Raw genomic sequence first — 18,028 nt, forward strand, 5'->3', positions numbered from 1 at the left:
GGTGCCACGGGGAGGGCTCGCCTCTTCCAGGAGGGCTCTGCGCAGGGCAAGCGTGCGACCCGCGGGGGGAACAGACTGTGCGGTGCGCAGGGAGGGAGCAGAAGCGCATGTGGACAGCACAGGGGTGGGGGCGTGGCAGGTGCAGAGTGGAGAGAGGCCAGATCTTAAAGGCAAACCTAACAGAATTTTCTAGCTCACTGGGGGTGGGGCGGGAGAAAAGGAGGAGCCAGGACAACACGGAGGCTGTCAACACTGTTTAATCCCAGTGCAAGCCCATGGGGTGCCAGCCTTCTGACGTGAGAGTGAGCGGAGCTTCCGACGGCCACACAGGAAGTGGCAGGGCTGGGATCTGAACCCAGTTTCTGGCCTGGACCCTCTGGGGAGCCCCCTCCTGCAGCCTCACCCAGCCCTGGAGAGGGCGTGCCGGGCCCACACCAGGCACTGGTTCAGTCTTTGGCCGCAGCGTGCCATGACCGTCCGGCTGAGACTTCACAGAGCTGGACCGTCCCTCCCTGCCACTCTTGCAGCTGATCACCTGGGCCTGCCTCTGAACCCTAAGGGGGCATGGCCAGGACTGGTTCGCTGCTGTCCCCCACGCAGCCTGGCCAGAGCCTGGCACGTGGTGGCCTTCGTTAAGGTGAGGGGTAGGTGTTAAAGACATCGCCTTGTGCTAGGCAGCGCTGGGTGTGGCCCTGGGCTCTCCCATGGCACCACTCAGTCCCAGGGGGCTGCCCGGTGCCAGAGCACCTCCCTCCCCCCCCCCCCAGCTACACAGGCCTCCAACAGAGGCCCCAGGACCTTTTTTTTTTTTAATAGCCTTTTCTGACCTGTAGTTTATTTATTTATTTACTTGACAGAGTTAGCCAGTGAGAGAGACAGAGAGAAAGGCCTTCCTTCTGTTGGTTCACCCCCAAAATGGCTGGCATGGCCGGCGCGCTGTGCCCATCCGAAGCGAGGAGCTTCCTCCTGGTCTCCCATGGGGTGCAGGGCCCAAGCACTTGGACCATCCTCCACTGCACTCCTGGGCCACAGCAGAGAGCTGGCCTGGAAGAGGAGCAACCGGGACTAGAACCCGGCGCTGCAGGCGGAGGATTAGCCAAGTGAGCCACAGCGCCGGCACCCCAGGACCTTTGCACTGGCTGTTCCTCTTCCTCCAGGCACCTGCCCACCTGGATCCTCCCTCCCTTCCTTCGGACCACTCTCCACCCGCTCAGTGAGGTCTTCCTGACCTCCTGAAAATCACAATCCCCCCTACCCCCCTTCCCTGTCCTGTCCCAGCGTGCCCCCTCTCTTCAGCCTACTTATGTGTCCAGCTGCTGCCCACCAGGACAGAGCTGTCTGTCCTGCTCCTGCCGGAGTCCCCAGTGCCTGGCACGGAGCAGATGCTCACCAGGCTGCATCACAGCCAGATATACGAAAGGAAGAGGGAAAGGGAGGAGGGAGGAAGAGGCAGGCCCGTGAACTCCAAGGCTTGGCGGTGGCGGCCTCGCGGGGTCGCCAGAGCACTCCCGGGGAAACTGAGGCACCAGGGAGCCCTGGGACGCACTCCTCCCTCCACGAAGCAGGATCCAGGGTGGCCCAGGGCCGGGATCAGGCGCAAAGGCCGCGGGCGCCCCCTGCCGGTGAGCGGAGTCCCGACGGCTGTGCCCCACCGGTTGACTTCGCGGGAGGCGGAGCCCTGGCCCGCTGGGCACCGGCGTAGGCGACCCCGGGGGGCTTCCCCGGCAGAAGCGCGAGTCTACTGAGCCTCAGCAGGAAGCCGCTTTATTCCGAGGCTCGCGGGCGGCTCGCGCGGTCCAGGCTCCGCCGTGGGTGCAGGGCTGCGCCGGCTCCCGCCCACCGGCTGCGGGCGCCGGGGCCGGGACCACCCGCACTCCGCCGCCCCAGGCCCGGGCAGTGTCCTGCGGCGCCGGGCCAGGCGTCAAGGCAAAGGGCTCCTGGCGAGCGCGGTCCCGGTCGCTAGAGGTACATCCTGCGGCCGAGCAGCGGCCTCACTATCCACACGTCGTCCACGATCTTGCCGTCCTGCAGAGGCCGGGAGGAGAGAGGGGCTGAGGCCGGACGCCGCACCGAAGCCGGCAGGGCATGGCCGGACGCCTCATAGATGCAGAGCGAGGAGGGGCCCTCGCAGAGAGAGTGTTTGCAGGGGGCACCCAGGAGGGCTCCACACACGGCCAGGGCCGTGGACAGAGACTTCGAAAAGGCCATGCAACACAGCATTAAGGCATGTTGATTGGGGTGCAAGGAAAAATATTTAGGTTCATGCAAAGGTTTTTCGTAACCGGCATCTCCTGGGGCCTCCTGAGGAGCCCACGGCACCGTCTCACTCCGAATCCTACAGGACGGTGCAAACACAGAGCAGCCCAGGCTGGGGCACCGTGAGACCCAAGGCGCTGTCGCCTGCTGCCCGTGCTGCTCAGTGAATGCGAGTCATTTGCACCGAAAATAGCTTATTTGGGGTCAGAGCCCAGCCCTGCTGTCCTGCAGCTGGGTGACTCCGGGAAAACTCCTTGCCCTCTCTGAGCCTCGGTTCCTTCTGTAAACTGGAAAAAAAAATAATAAACCTTGCCCATATGGGATTGTTGTGGGGCTGAAAGTGATACTGAGGACAGAGCCCCTCGCCTGGTGCCTGGTATACAGCAGGTGCCCTGTGACCATGATTACTGTCATTTTAAAATGATGGTGGCAGGGCCGGTGCAGTGGCGTGGTGGGTTAAGCCTCTGCCTGTAGCACCCACATCCCATATGGACGCTGGTTCAAGTCCTGGCTGTTCCACTTCCAATCCAGCTCTCTGCTAATGCCCTGGGAGAGCAGTGGAAGATGGCCCAAGCGCTTCGACTCCTGCACCCATGGGGGAGAGCTGGAAGGAACTCCTGGCTTTGGCAGTTGGGGGCCGTTTGGGGAGTGAACCAGCGGATGGAAGATCTCTCTCTGTGTAACTCTGCCTCTCAAATAAATAAATCTTTAAATAAAAAAAATGAAATGATGCTGGCAAAAGTGAAGATGAGCCATTATTTGGGTCCACCTAACCTTAGGCCTCCCTTATCACACACACACACACACACACACACACACGTACACACACCATACTGTTTTTCCTCTACCTGCTTCCCCCACCAGCCTTCCCCTTCCCCTGTGGAGCTTGCCAAGGCTCCTACACACTGTCCTAAGTACTTGGAATATAATCACCCATCATCATCCCCATTTCACAAATGGGCAAGCCAAGGCTCAAACAGTTCAGCTCCTTTGCTTGAGGTCATCTTAGCCGGTCAGCAGCAGGGGGAGGACTTGAACCCAGGGTTCCCAGCTGCAGTACACACCAGGCCTGGCTGTTCGGCCAGGTGTCTCGCCCCCACCCCCCCGCACTGACCTGGTCATCAGACACCTGCTGAAGGCGGACGTGGGTCCCGTTGAGGATGTGCAGCCGCGTGTACCCATATTCCTTTACGCGCACAGCGCTCCAGGGCCGGGGGTGGATGACGAACGGGGTGAGGCGCTCCTCGCAGCCCTGAAGGGGAAGCGAAGCTGCTCAGACCGTGGCGGACGTGCGAGTAGCAGCAGTGACCGGCCAGGCAGGACCCTGCCACCCCCGCCAAGCTGCAGCCCCTGAGCTGGGCCTTCCTTGCCCCAACCCCGTGCCCGTCTGTCCACGGCAGCATCGTCCATAAAAGCCGACACTCGCCAGGCAAAGTCCATGGCGTACGTCAGAGCTCGGCCAGCACAAGGCGGGGTGGCGCAGGACAATGGCCTGGTGTGTCGGGGTGGGAGAGAAAGCCATTGGAAGACAGCAGAACTCACTGGGCCTCAGGCCTGGCTGCACGGGGAGCCCCCACCCCGGAAGGCTCTCTAACACACCCACGCCCACCAATGCGGGGCAAAGCCGGGGATGAGAACCGAGGGTGACCCTGTGACGCCCAGCACGGGCCAGAATCCTCAGCGGGTGGGAGAAGGGGTCTGAGGACATTGGCATCGTCCCTAGACGTCCCTGCAGCAGACACCTGCTAACTACACACAGGAGAAGTATGACTTTAACCTTAACAGTGATGAGGCAGACGGGCAGGGCCTCACCCCTCTCTCAGCTGGGAAACTGGGGCCTGGAGCCGTCCCAGCAGGTGCACCAGAGGAGCTGGCCCGGCTTTGCTGCATTCTAACCGCAAACGCACAGTCTCCACCTGCCCACCCGACACGCCCAGACCCACAGGTGATCCACGAAGCCAGCTGGCGGCTTCCCGCCAGATCATCGCAGTCCACAGAAAGTGTAAAGGAATCTGGAGGGACGAGACCCAGGCCTGGAAGAAGGGGTGGGTGCGGTGATGCTTGTTTTGATGTAAGGACACTCGTGGGACAACTGGCTACACTTGAAAGCGGTCTGTACTGAGATGACTCCTCTTGGACTGGACAGCAATGCGGCAGTGACAGAGAGAACGGCATTGTGGGTGTTTTTAGGAAATACAGAGGTGTGGGTCAGAGGGCATCCTGCCTGCCACCTGCGTTTGACTGGACCCGAAAATAATCTGAAAAAAAAAAATGGCCACATCGGGGCACTTGGGTGCGAGCCACCTGCAAGGTTTCTGTATGTTGGAAATAAATTTCGGAATTTACAATGAAATTAAAAGCCAAGGGGCCGGCGTTGGGGCGCAGTGGGTAAAGCCTCTGCCTGCACCACCGGCATCCCATATGGATACCAGGGGTTCCAGTCCCAGCTGTGCCACTTCCAATCCAGCTCCCTGCTCATGCACCTGGGAAAGCAGCAGAAGATGGCCCACGTGCTTGGGCCCCTGCACCCGAGTGGAAGACCCAGATGAAGCTCCTGGCTCCTGGCTCCTGGCTTCAGCCTGGCCTGGCTCCAGCCATTGCAGCCGTTTGGAGAGTGAACCAGTGGATGGAAGGTCTCTGTCTCTCCCTCTCTGTCTGTAATTCTGCCTCTCAAATAAATAATCTTTTAAAAAATCAGTGCTGATCAAGGTCAGACTGGCGGGCACCAGCGGGCGGAGACCAGGAAGGAGGGAAGGAGCCACCTAGGGCTGATGGGGCTTCATTTCCTGCTCCAGAGAGGGGGTGCCACCACCCACATGGGGTCCCGCCCAAGCTCCCCAGGTTTTCCCGAGTTGTGTCAAGGTTGTGAATCATTCTGTAAAAAGTGGGTGACACAGTGACATCTCTCTCTCTCTAGACAATTCCTCGTCTGTACCAGCTCAGAAGGCTTCCAAATGCCACTCAGGAGACAGACGAGAGGCAGAGGGGGCAGGGGGCGTGGGCGATCACCCTTCACTGCCTGCCCTCTGCCGAGTGAACTGGAATCAGACGCGGGACTCACGCTTAAAACCTAAGCCTGCTCTCCCCGACGGCAAGGCGGGGCAGCTGCTGGCGCCTTGCAGAGCACCCAGCGAATGGTGGGGACCATGGGCAGGGGACAGCAGCCAACGGGGGAGCGCTTCAGGCATCAAAATAAATCACGGTGGTATTGGATTGTAACCCACAGAAGAAAATAAATTGCCCGTGAGTCCATCCTGGCATAAATAAATAATTAACCCACTAAAATCAATGGGGCAGAAGGAATGCGTCTTCCTCCCAGGAGGATCCCAGGGCCTCAGCCTGGAAGGAGGAGGCAAATGAGCAATCCCCGTTAGGTCACAGGGGTCATCTTTGGGGGCCAGAGCCGCCATGGGCTTGTGGGGGAGAAACAGGAGATTTCTGCGGCCTAAAAGTGCCGCCCCAAGACACTTTCTCATTAAGAAGAACATTGGAGGAGTGGGTGTTTGACAAGCAGCGAAGATGCCCAGTGGGACACCTGCATCCCATGTCGAAGTGCCTGGGTTCGAGCCCTGCCTCGGCCTCCGCCCCTGCTTCCTGCTAACACACACCCTTGGTGGGCAGCCGACTACGGCTCAAGTACTTGGGTCCCTGCCACCCATGTGGCAGACCTGGATGGAGTTCCAAGCTCTGGGCTTCAGCCCGGCCCAGGCCTGGCTGTCGTAGGCATCTGGAGAATGAAGCAGCAGATGGAAGGTCTCTCTCTCTCTCTCTGCCTGTCTCTGCCTCTGTTCTCTCTACCTTTCAAATCAAATAAAAAGTTGTTTTAAAAATAACACTACCGGGGCCGGCGCTATGGTGTAAAAGGTTAAGTCTCCACCTGCAGTGCCAGCATCCCACATGGGCACCAGTTCAAGTCCTGGCTGCTCCACTTCTGATCCAGCTCTCTGCTAATGGCCTGGGAAAGCAGCAGAAGATGGCCCAAGTCCTCAGGCCCCTGCACCCACATGGGAGACCTGGAAGAAGCTCCTGGCTCCCGGCTTTAGATCAGCCCAGTCCTGGCTGTTGTAGACATTTGGGGAGTGAACCAGCAGATGGATGATTTCTCTCTCTCTCTCTGTAAACTCTGCTTTTCAAATAAATAAATCAGTATCTTTTTAAAAAATAACACTAAAGGGGCTGGCACTGTGGCACAGCAGGTTAACACCCTGGCCTGAAGTGCTGGCATCCCATATGGGGGCCGGTTCAAGACCCAGCTGCTCCACTTCCGATCCAGCTCTCTGCTGTGGCCTGGGAAAGCAGTAGAAGATGGCCCAAGTCCTTGGGCCCCTGCACCCTGGTGGAGACCCGGAAGAAGCTCCTGGCTCTTGACTTCAAATCAGCACAACAACCGGGCATTGCGGCCATCTGGGGAGTGAACTAGCAGATGGAAGACCCCTCTCTCTCTCTCACCCTTTCTCTCTGCCTCTGCTTCTCTGTAACTCTGCCCTTCAAATAAAATAAATAAATATTTAAAAAAAAATAACACTAAAGCAACATTAGCTTGGAGGAACCCCCAAACCCTGCCACTTATTCAACCTGTGACTTTGAGCAAGTGCTTTTCCTTCCCGAGCCTCTGTTTCCACATCTGTACAATGGGTTGTGCTACCGGCGGTACCTAAGCTGAGAGCTGAGGGGTCAGTGACAGCCGCGACATAAAGCTGTGGCACCCAGGAGGCTACCAGCTTGGCCCTCAGCAAGCAGCGAGATAGGGCAGGCGCCGGGCACAGCTGGTGGGTCACCAATCGGCAGGCTCACACCCTGCACCCTGCACCCCAGTGCCTGGGGCTGAGTCCAGGCCGCACTGCTGATGCAGGCCCTGGGGGCGCAAGAACCTGAACCTCTGCCACTCACTTGGCAGACCCGGACTGAGCGCTGGGCTCCCGGCTTTGGCCTGGGCCTGCCTTGGCTGTTGTGAGCATTTGGGGAGTGAACCACTGGAGGGGAAAACCTGTTTCCGTCTGTCTGTCTGTCTCTCTGCCTTTCAGATACAATCAAAATAAGGAAATAAAAACTTGAATTTTTTTCTTTACAGGCAGAGTGGACAGTGAGAGACAGAGACAGAGAGAAAGGTCTTCCTTTGCCGTTGGTTTACCCTCCAATGGCCACCGTGGCCGGCGTACCACGCTGATCCGATGGCAGGAGCCAGGTGCTTCTCCTGGTCTCCCATGGGGTGCAGGGCCCAAGGACTTGGGCCATCCTCCACTGCACTCCCTGGCCACAACAGAGAGTTGGCCTGGAAGAGGGGCAACCGGGACAGAATCCGGCGCCCTGACTGGGACTAGAACCCGGTGTGCTGGCACCGCTAGGCGGAGGATTAGCCTAGTGAGCCGCAGCACCAGCGAAAAATTCTTAAACAACGAGCAGCCAGAGGCGTGCAGGCAGAGCCCCCCCCCACCCCGTCCCAGCCCCCCCGCGCGCTCACCGCGGATCCCGTGATGATGTGGACGGGGCCTCGAGGGTTGGTGTAGGGCGCCTCTCGGCTGCCGTTTAGCACCTGCAGAAGGGGACAAGGTGGGTTGCTGTCACCCCGGGCGCACCCAGGGGGCCGACCACACGCCCCCCAGCCCCTCGCGGCCTGCCTCACCTGGTAGTTGTAAATCGGCCACAGCCGCTCGTAGGAGTGCTCGTGAGCCCACAGCTGCAGGTCCACCCCTGGGACAGAGCAAGTGGGCGTCAGGGCCCTGACCTGGGGGCGGCGGGGCAGGGGGCTGGGTCGTGTCGGGGTCACTCACCATGCTTGTGGAAAAGATCCTCCAGGCCGAACTTGCCATGGTGGCCTCTACGGACCTGGGCGAGAGGAGCCGGGCGCTGAAGGGTGACTGGGGCCGCCCCCCCCTTTCCCAGGCCCACGCCCCCCGGGGGGGGAGGGGTCCTCACCTTGCTCTCGTGCCTGGTGCAGTCGTCCAAATCAGCATTGGAACAGTACATGGGCCGGTGGCCCATGGTGATGATCCAAGGCCGAGTGGCCCGCTGCTTGTTGGCTTTCTGAAAAAAAGGCCCCAAGTGAGGGGGGACGGGGGGCGGGCATAGGGGCTTCAGGGGTCCCCACCCCGCCTACCTGGAGGTCGCTCTCCAGCCAGCGGAACTGCCTCTCTATCAGGTGGCGGCCATAATGCCGAAAGAAATACACCTCAGTGGAGAAAGACACGATGTGGGCGGGGCCCAGGTCCCAGCTGTGGGGGGTGGGGGGAGCACGGGACAGGGCTCAGAGCTGGGATGGGGCTGTCTCCGCTGCCGCTCCCACCCGCGGCGCCAGCCCCCACATCACCTGTACCACAGGCCTTCCGTGTCCCCCGGCATGCTGAAGCGAGCCTTGTAGTTGGAGAAGTTGCTGCGACAAGGCGGTCAGAGAGGGGCAGGGGTGAGGGTCCCACCCCGCCTCCCCAGGCTCAGCCCAGCCCCAGCTCTCCCCCCGCTGCCTCACACCAGAGGCTGCGGTGACGCAGGAGGGGGGACACACCTTGCCCCTCCCCGCACCCCACAGCCCGGCCCGGGTCCTCACTAGCGCTCCTCGTGATTGCCGGGACACGTCATGTAGGGCAGGCTGGCGGCCACGGGCTCAATGAGCCGCATGAACCTGTCCCCGACGCGGGCGTTGTCCTCATCCATGTTGTAGGCAAAGTCTCCTGGGGGTGGGGGGCGGCAGAGTGAGGACCAGACCCAGCTCTGCTGCTGCCACAGGGGAGAGAGGGAGTGGGCGGTGCAGCCCCCCACCCCAGGCCACCAGGCGCTTCTGATCCCTACCTCACACCCCTCACTGCGGGCCTGTGCAAGCCTACACCCCCTGGGATCCAGCAGGGCCAGACGCCCCCACTCCCACATCACAGCCGCATCACAGGACAATGGCGTTCACGCAGATGGGGTCTGGCGCTGAGTTTGTTCCAGACACCTTGCCTGCATGCTCACCCAACTCTTCAAAGTGCCCTCCAATGAGGCTACTCTCCCATCCTCCCCTTGCAGGGGGAAACTGAGGCCTGAGGTCACAGTTCTGGTTAGTGAGGACCAGGGAACCAAACCCAGGGAGGCCCGTTCCAGAGCCTGCACTTTGAACCAGGCATGCTCTACCTGTCCAACTCCCACCTGGCTCCCTGCCCCCTCCCACAGCAAGAGCAACAGCAGTAATGATGACACGGGGCCTGGCAGTGCGTCTGCCTCCCATACAGGCGCTGGTTCGAGTCCAGGCTGCTCTGCTTCCAATCCAGTGGGAGATGGCCCAGCGTTTGGGCCCCTGCCACCCATGTGGGAAACCCAGACGAAGCTCCCGATTTCAGCCTGGCCCAGCCCTGGCTATTGCGGCCATCTGTGGAGTGAACCAGCAGACGGAAGACCTCTCTACCCCCCTCTGTAACTCAAATAAATAAATATTTAAAAATAATAACAATATTACTGGAGGTCGCAGGTTCAACAGCCCCATGAGCTCGGAGCCAGCCCTACCTCTAATAATAACAATAATAATAAAAACACACACAGGAAGTCCGCGCTCAGAGCTGCAAGTGCCGGAGCGGTCAGGTTAACCCCAGCCCGGCCCCGCGGCCACGGCCATGCAGCCCCTGTCCCCTCTCCGGTCCAGGCGCGTCCTCGCGGGAGGCTCACCCACGTGCAGGACAGCATCGAACAGGCCCTGCTGGGTGTCCCTGCGCAGGCGCGGCAGGGCCTTGGGGTTGTCGGCGCCCAGGTCCCCGAACACGGCCAGCCGGGGGCTCCAGTGGGGTCCGTTCTTCAGGGCCCTGAAGCGGAACCGGCGGCTCCAGCCCTGGGCGCTGCCGCAACGGTAGACTGCGGAGAGAGCAGAGTCAGCCGGGAGCTGGGGGGCCCGGGGCCTCTCCTCCCGCCCCAGCCCCAGTCGCCTTAACCTTGGCTCGGGGCTGGAGATAGGGTCGGAGGGGTGCGCGCTCCACCCTGCACCCCGGCGGCCTCTGTGTCCCACCCCCCGCTCCGGGGTCTCCCCCCAGGCCCGGGACCCTCTCACCGTACTGGACGCCAGGCCGCAGTCCCCGCAGCGTGACACGGTGGATATAGAGCTTTCGCCGCAGGGCGCCTCCGTCCACAAAGGCGCTGGCCGTGCCCAGGGCCCGGAAGGGCAGGGGATCTGACACGTGCACCCCAAACTGCACTTCGGAGCCGGCGGGGACCCAGGTGGTCCAGGTGACAGTCATGGAGCCCGGCTCACCTGCGGAGACAGGAACAGCGGGGCCTGGACAGTGAGGGAGGGGCGCACGAGCGTGCGTGGGGTGGGGGAGAGAGGGAGAGAAACACAGCTTGGACATTCCGTAGTTAAGGTCACAGATCCGGTTCAATCTCAACTCCATCATTTCCCAACCGTGCTGTCCTTGGGCAAGTCATTTCACCTTTCTGAGTCTCAGTTTTCCCTATCTGTGAAATGGAATAATAGAAGGAGGTGTTTTGCTTATAGCACGGAAGCTAAGATGCCTGGGTCCTCCCGCGTGGCAGAGCATCTGGCTCCTGACTCCAGCTTCCTGCTAATGCAGACCCTGGGAAGCAGAGCTGAGGCCCGGAGGAGCTGGGCTCCTGCCTCCCACGTGGGAGACCTGATTGAAGCCCCAGCCCCGCCCCATCTAACATGGACATTTGGTGAGTGAACTAGGAGATGGGAGCACTCTCTCTGCCTCTCAAATAACGACGTTAAAAATTATAAATGGAATAATAAAATATCTGATAAAGTTGTTATGAGACTTACATGAATAACTATAAGTAAAGCACTTGGAACAGCGCCCAATATAGTCAGGGTTCTGTGGATAAGCGGCTATTACTGTTAATACTGGGATTTACAGCCAAATCCCGCATGCACGCACTGCCGGGCAAGGGCCGCCAGCACAGATGGCTGCAAGCCAACTAGGCAACGCAGACAGGCAGGCCGGGCCCAGCCGTAAGGCAGCAGGGAGTGTGACAAGTGTGGGCCTTGCCCAAGAGGGACAGCCCTGCGGATAGCTGCCACTTGGGAGCCAGCCCAGTGTCACCAGATCTCTCCGCTTGTGGAGTGAATCTTGACACCGTGGCTTTTATACCCCTAAAGAGATCGCGATGCTATAGACAGATAATGCAAATTGAGACTTGTAAGTGATAGTTCAAATTCTGAACAAATCAGACTTTAAAAATACTACATGGGGTAGTGTACCGTTAAGGGGCTGAGTTCTTCCTCCAGCGATGCGAAAAGGCACATGCATATAGTTAGTTATTCCTGGCAGCACTGCTGTAGCTGCAAAATCCCACCAGCGGGGGCGGCGCTTGGCACAGAGGTTTAAGGCAGCGCTGGGGATCGGTATGGCAGCGCTGGGTTCTAATCCCAGCCTCTCTGCCTGCAATTCCAGCTTCCTGCTAAAGCCCACCCAGGGAAGCAGCGGGCATGGCTCGAGGACGTGGGTCCTTGCCAGCCACATGGGAGACCCAGATGGTTCCTGGCTCCTGGCTTCAGCTCGACCCAGCGCTGCCTGTTGCAGGCATTTGGGCAATAAACCAAAAATAAATAAATCAATATTGTTAACAACCTAAGTGCCCATATATAGGACAGGGACAAAATAACATCCACACAATGGGATGAAAAAAAAAAAAAATGAGGACAAGCTCTCCAAAGTGCCATGAAATGCTTTCCAGAAGAGACTGTTAAACCAAAAAAAAAAAAAAAAAAAAGTGCAGACACATATAGGCAGCTACTGTTAATGTAAAGAGCCAGAATAAGCTATGCTGAGGGGCTGGCGCAGTGGCAGGGCAGGTAAAGCCACCACCTGAAGCGCCAGCAGCCCATATGGGCACCGGTTCAAGTCCTGGCTGCTCCACTCCCGATCCAGCTCTCTGCTATGGCCTGAGAAAGCAGTGGAAGATGGCCCAAGTGCTTGGGCCCCTGCACCCGTGTGGGAGACCAGAAGGAAGCTCCTGACTCCTGGCTTCGGATCAGTGCAGCTCTGGTCTTTGAGGCCATTTGGGGAGTGAACCAGCAGATAGAATTCTCTCTCTCTCTCTCTCTCTCTCTCTCTCTCTCTGCCTTTCAAGTGAATAGATAAATCTTAAAAAAAAAAAAAATAGAAAGAAACTATGCTAATATCTGCTCATTTGTACAAAAGAAATATGAGAATACTTTAAAAAGTTCATGGAAAATGGAATTATAATATTGGTGCTGAAAGTTTTTAAAATTGTATATACAAGGGGCCTTCAACATTTTCATGGAAACAGTGTGTATTATGAAAAAACATGAATGACTTTGTAAAATTTTGGCTACAAAATAACCTTATATTTTAATTCCGTTTTCCATGAGCTCCCTGGAAGGATACTCCTGGAGCGAGGTGATGGGTTTCTTTGAGGGAGTGGCTGAGAAATGGGTACAATGACGGGAGGCTTGGGACAGAGAAGCAGGGGTGAAGGAGGAGGGAGCGGCCGCTCCTCGATTCCTTGTTCTTGCATAGCCCTGACTCCCAGATCCACAGTCATTTTTTTTAAAAGATTTATTTTATTTATTTGAAAGAGTTACAGAGAGAGGTAGAGCCAGAAGAGAGAAAGGTCTTCCATCTGCTGGTTCACTCTCCAAATGGCCGCAATGGCCATAGCTGAGCTGGTCTGAAGCCAGGAGCCAAGAGCTTCTTCTGGATCTCCCATGTGGGTTCAGGGGCCCAAGCTCTTGGGCCATCTTCTACTGCTTTCCCAGGCCACAGCAGAGAGCTGGATCGGGAGTGGAGCAGCCAGGACTTGAACCGGTGCCCATATGGGATGCCAGCACTGTAGGCCAGAGCTTTAACCTACTGTGCCACAGTGCTGGCCCCCACAGTCATGTTTGTATTCCCTTCACACATGCCTGAATTAAAAATAAAGGCAGCCGACACTGTGGCACAGCGGGTTCAGCCATTGGCTGCAACACCAGCATTCCATATGGGTGCCTGTTTAAGTCCCGGCTGCTCCACTTCTGATCCAGCTCCCGGCTAATGCACCTGGCAAAGCAGCAGAGGATGTATTTGGGCCCCTGCACCCATATGGGAGACCTGGAGGAAGCTCCTGGCTCCTTGCCTCGGCCTGGCCCAGCCCTGGCTGTTGTGACCATTTGGAGAGTGAATCTGTGGATGGAAGATCTCTCTTCTTCTCTCTAATCTCTCCCTCTCTGTACCTCTGAAATTCAAGTAAATAAAATGAATTTAAAAAGTCAATTAAAGCCAGGGTGTGGGGGAACTGCAATGACATTACACAATGGTTAACACAACCACACTGAAGGGATGGGAGACAAAGTAATTAGCGTCCACAGAGTCCTCGAGGGAGAGTTCAAGCTAAAGGCACAGACTTTCTGTGTTGTTGCTCTCTGCACACAGCAGTGTTACAACTATGTACATAGCGTTGTACAGCCCAGTACTAGGAACACGGCTTGTAGGTGCTCCTAGGTGCCCTCGGCTGTGCAGCATTGACAGCATTAAGGGGACTTCATGGAAACATGGAATAGAATTTATTTTGGTGCCTCCACAAATTTTTGAAATCAGGCACAGCAAGTTGGACCTCCACCTGCAACGCTGGCATCCCAGCTGCTCCACTTCCAATCCAGCTCCCTGCTAATGCATGTTCGAAGGCAGTAGGAGATGGCCTGAGTGCTTGGGCCCCTGCTACCCGTGTGGGAAACCCAGATGGAGCTCCAGGCTCCTGGCTTCCGCCTGGCCCAGCCCTGGCTGTTGTGGCCATTTGGGGAGTGATCAGTGGATGGAAGACCTCTCTCTGTGTCTCTCCCTCTTTCTCTGTAACTCTGCCTTTCAAATGAATGAATCCTTTAAAAATATGCATTTCCATTGAACTTTTGGAAGACACTCCCCTGCCCATAAGCATGGATTTCAAAAAAAATTTTTTTGCACCAAAATAAACTTACCTTTCACCCCAATTTCCACAAGCTTTTTGAAGTGCTCTCATATTAAGTATCAGGAGTAATTTGGAGATGACTTAAAGTGTGCAGAAGGGGAATGCGCATTTAGCCTTGAAGTTAAGATGCCCGCGTTCTATCCTGGAGAGCCCAGATGTGGTCCCTGGCTCTGGCTCCAGCATTGTGGGCATGTGGGGGAATGAACTGGTGGATGGGAGATGGCTTTCTCTTTAGTATTCTCTCTCTCTCTCTCTCTCTCTCTCTCTCTCCCCTCCCCTCTCTCCCTCCCTCCCTCTCTTTCCTCTCTCTCTCTCACTCTCAAATAAATAATCATTTTGTTTAAAGTATGCAAGAGGAAGTACCTAAGCTAAACCCTGCACCACTTTCTACGAGGGGCTTGATCATCCACAGATTCTCTTATCCAAAACAAGTCCTGGCCCCAGCAGTGCACTGCAGACAGCAGACACCAAGGGACAACATGCTACTGTAGCCAATGAGGACACTGGAGGAAGGAGTTACAGATAAGGTTCTGCTGTTAGACAGGAACCAGAGGAGTCAGCATGGTGCCGTGGCACTTAATGCCCATACAGAGAAACGCATACGGAAATACACGTGTGTGGCTATGTGTGTTAGGATACACCTGTGTGCAGCCCAGTTCTGTCTGCCGAGGGCACCCAGCAGCACCTACAATCGATGGCACACTGAGCAGCTTCCAAGCATGGGGCAGGAAGAGTTGGTTGAAAGAACACAGAAGACGGTGCCGCAGCTCACTAGGCTAATCCTCTGCCTGCGGCACCGGCACCCCGGGTTCTAGTTCCAGTTGGGGTGCCATTTCTGTCCTGGTTGCTCCTCTTCCAGTCCAGCTCTCTGCTGTGGCCCAGGAGTGCAGTGGAGGATGGCCCAAGTCCTTGGGCCCTGCACCCACATGGGAGACCAGGAAAAGCACCTGGCTCCTGGCTTCGGATTGGCGCAGTGCGCCGGCCGTAGCGGCCATTTAGGGGGTGAACCAACGGAAGGAAGACCTTACTCTCTGTCTCTCTCACTGTCTAACTCTGCCTGTCAAAAAAAAAAAAAAAAGAAAGAGAGAAAGAGAAAGAGAAAGAGAAAGAGAGAGAGGGAGAGAGAGAGAGAGAGAGGAAGGAAGGAAGGAAGGAAGGAAGGAAGGAAGGAAGGAAGGAAGGAAGGAAGGAAACAAACACAGAAGCAGAAGCCGGCACTGTGGTGCAGCGGGTAAAGCTGCCACCTGCAGTGCCAGCATCCCATATGGGCGCCGGTTTGAGTCCCGGCTGCTCCACTTCCTAGCCAGCTCTCTGCTATGGCCTGGGAAGGCAGTAGAAGATGGCCCAAGTCCTTGGGCCCCTGTGCCTGTGTGGGAGACCTGGAGGAAGCTCTTGGCTCCTGGCTTCGGACTGGCACAGCTCCGATCATTGCGGCCAATTGGGGAGTGAACCAGCGGATGGAAGACCTCTCTCTCTCTGTCTCTCCTTCTCTCTCTGTGTAACTCTGCCTTTCAAATAAAGAAACCTTAAGAAACAAAGAAGAAGAACACAGACGCCTGTCTGCCGGATTCCAAGAGACCAAGCCTGGGACCATCAATCAGAACAGCATTAGGCGTTCACCCATGGAATAAGAGAAGCAGCCATGAGTCCAGGATGCAAATAACCCACAGAAGAAATGCCCAAGTGAAGAGGAACAGGAAGACATCCAAGAGGCAGGAAGTGGGTGTCAGGAGGCGGGAAAATCACGCTCGGCAGGTACCATGCCGATCGAGATCCACAGAAGGATGCTGACAGGAGTGGCCCAGCACCTGGGGAGAACTCGTCTGGAGTAATGTCCCCAAGCGATCTGTTAGCCAAAACCGAGCTAAACAGGCCTGGGCCTCTGAGCATCGCGGACCCTCTGACGTCATGCAAGGGCAGGACCACAGCGCCACGCCCACGGCTGTCCAGCCCCGATCACGAGGAAACCTTAGGCAAATCCCAAATGAGGGCTGCCCTGCAAAACAACCGGCCCGTGCTCAAAACATCCCGAAAAAAACCACGGCGAGGTTGAGAGACAGAACCGAAGAGGCCAAGGCGACACAGCCACCATCTGGGACAGAGAACAGGCGTCAGCAGAGAGGCTGGTAAAATCCGAGCGAGGCCGTTCGGCATGGAAACGACAGGAAACTCGAGTTGTGGGGATATTTTTGTAGTATTTCTGTTAGATCTAAAATTAGTATGAAATTAACTTTTAAAACAAAGATAGCAGGCCCCCGGGGCAGCCTACCCACAGTCTGGAGCCTGGGTCACGTGACCTGGGGTCACACTCCTCACCCTTTTGTAAAAAGCTCAAGGGTGACACAGGGTGCAATGAGTCAGCCAGGGCCAGGCGTCCGGCCCGATGATCATCCCACGGCTGAGTCCCAGCTCTGCTTCCGACTCCAGCCTCCTGCTAAAGCACACCCTAAAAGGCACCAGGCAATGGCCGCAGTGGTGAGGCGCCTGCCAGCCACGTGGGAGCCCTGGATTGAGTTCCAGGCTCCTGACTTCAGCATGGCCCAGTCCTGGCTGGTGCAGGCATTGGGGGAGTGAACCAGTGGATGAAGATGTCTCTCCCTACCCCCTTCACTCTGCCTTTCCAATAAATAAATACATCTTTTAAAACATATCATCTACATTACTGTTCATTTTACGTGACTCACCAGGTAAATTTCTTAGATGTCTCAGTCTCTGCTTCTAACATGGGAAACACTGACAGATATGACTCACGAAAGCCACATCTCGCTGTGGTCTCTGGGAACTCTAGGCCGTGTGAAGGGACCAGAGCTGGAAGTGCCCCGGAGCTCCTGGCTCTGTTCTGCTTCACCAGGAGCCGAGGCCAGAGAGGTCAGGTCTCCTGCCCAAGGTCACACAGCGGCCAAGCTGGGCTTCAGACCCAAGCAGTCTGGGGTCCAGACTCTTCCTGCCCCTTCGTGGCTCTTGGATCAGGAGGCAACCAGGAGATAAGGAGGACAGGGGTGGGAGGGTGGGGGTGGAGAAAGGGCTAGGCCTGCTAGCTGTGTACTTCACACACACACACACACACACACACACAGGTTTTCCCACAAGTGATTTTATGCCCTAGTATGTCACGAGGGCATCAGGCTCTAGAGACAGGACAGGGACACATGAGCAGAGTCAGCAGCAGGCCCCTGAGAAGGCCCGGCAGCACTCACCATGGGCCGGCCACTGTCGTCCCTTCCCACACGACCACCCCTGCTTGAACCCATTTTACAGAGGCGATACACTGAGGCTCAGGAAGAGCAAAACACTGCAGTCACCACTGGGCTCCTGAGCCCCTCCACCAGTGGAGCTCCAGCAGGGGCACAGGGCAGCAAGTGGCTGGCACTTACCTAGGTAGGACAGGTGGACTTGCTCGGGGGCAGCTCTGGGGTACTGTAGAGCCCCGCGGGCACCCAGGGAGGCCAGGAGAAGCAGACAGAAGCAGGGCCAGCAGTGGGGCCAGCCAGGAAGGGGCTGCATGGCAGGGGGCCCCTGGGCAGGGGGCCAATTGCAGACTTCTCAGAGCAGCAGGAGAGGGTTGGGAGGGTGGAGGAGGAGGGAGAGCAGGCGCTGCTGACGTCCCTGGCGGGGAGGGAGGCAGGGAGCGAGGGCTTTGCAGTGGGGGTAGGGGGTTCTGTGGTTGCTGGAGAGAAAACACAAATGAGGCTGGCTGTGGGGCGGCTCTGGCTGCACACTCAGCACCTCGCGAAGGTGAACTCATGCATCCTCCTGGCATTTCACACAGCACCCCCAGTCCCAGATGAGTTACTGTGCAAGCCAGTGACTCAGAGGCACAGCTAGGATGTGATGGAGCCAGAACAGAGCCCCCCCCCACACACACACACACATACCAACAACCCTCACCCTC

The 18,028-nt window shown here is 57.3% G+C and overlaps 1 protein-coding gene across 1 annotated transcript; it reads right to left on the reverse strand.

Moving 5' to 3' along the window:
• Positions 1 to 1,831: 1,831 nt before the first annotated feature.
• ACP7 (acid phosphatase 7, tartrate resistant (putative)) lies at positions 1,832 to 17,803 on the reverse strand. The gene is made up of 12 exons (XM_089319708.1): positions 17,511 to 17,803; positions 10,265 to 10,465; positions 9,889 to 10,071; positions 8,798 to 8,921; positions 8,564 to 8,626; positions 8,354 to 8,468; positions 8,173 to 8,280; positions 8,028 to 8,082; positions 7,880 to 7,947; positions 7,718 to 7,789; positions 3,371 to 3,508; positions 1,832 to 2,025 (listed from the first exon to the last, which is right to left on the reverse strand). Exons 1-12 carry the CDS (start codon positions 17,638 to 17,640, stop codon positions 1,960 to 1,962), a joined length of 1,323 nt encoding a protein of 440 aa, XP_089175834.1. The 5' UTR covers positions 17,641 to 17,803; the 3' UTR covers positions 1,832 to 1,959.
• Between the last annotated feature and the right edge of the window lie 225 nt (positions 17,804 to 18,028).

Source organism: Oryctolagus cuniculus, chromosome 18 (assembly GCF_051225735.1).
Source record: "Oryctolagus cuniculus isolate XC-2025 breed Fujian yellow rabbit chromosome 18, ASM5122573v1, whole genome shotgun sequence".
Lineage (NCBI taxonomy): Eukaryota > Metazoa > Chordata > Mammalia > Lagomorpha > Leporidae > Oryctolagus > Oryctolagus cuniculus.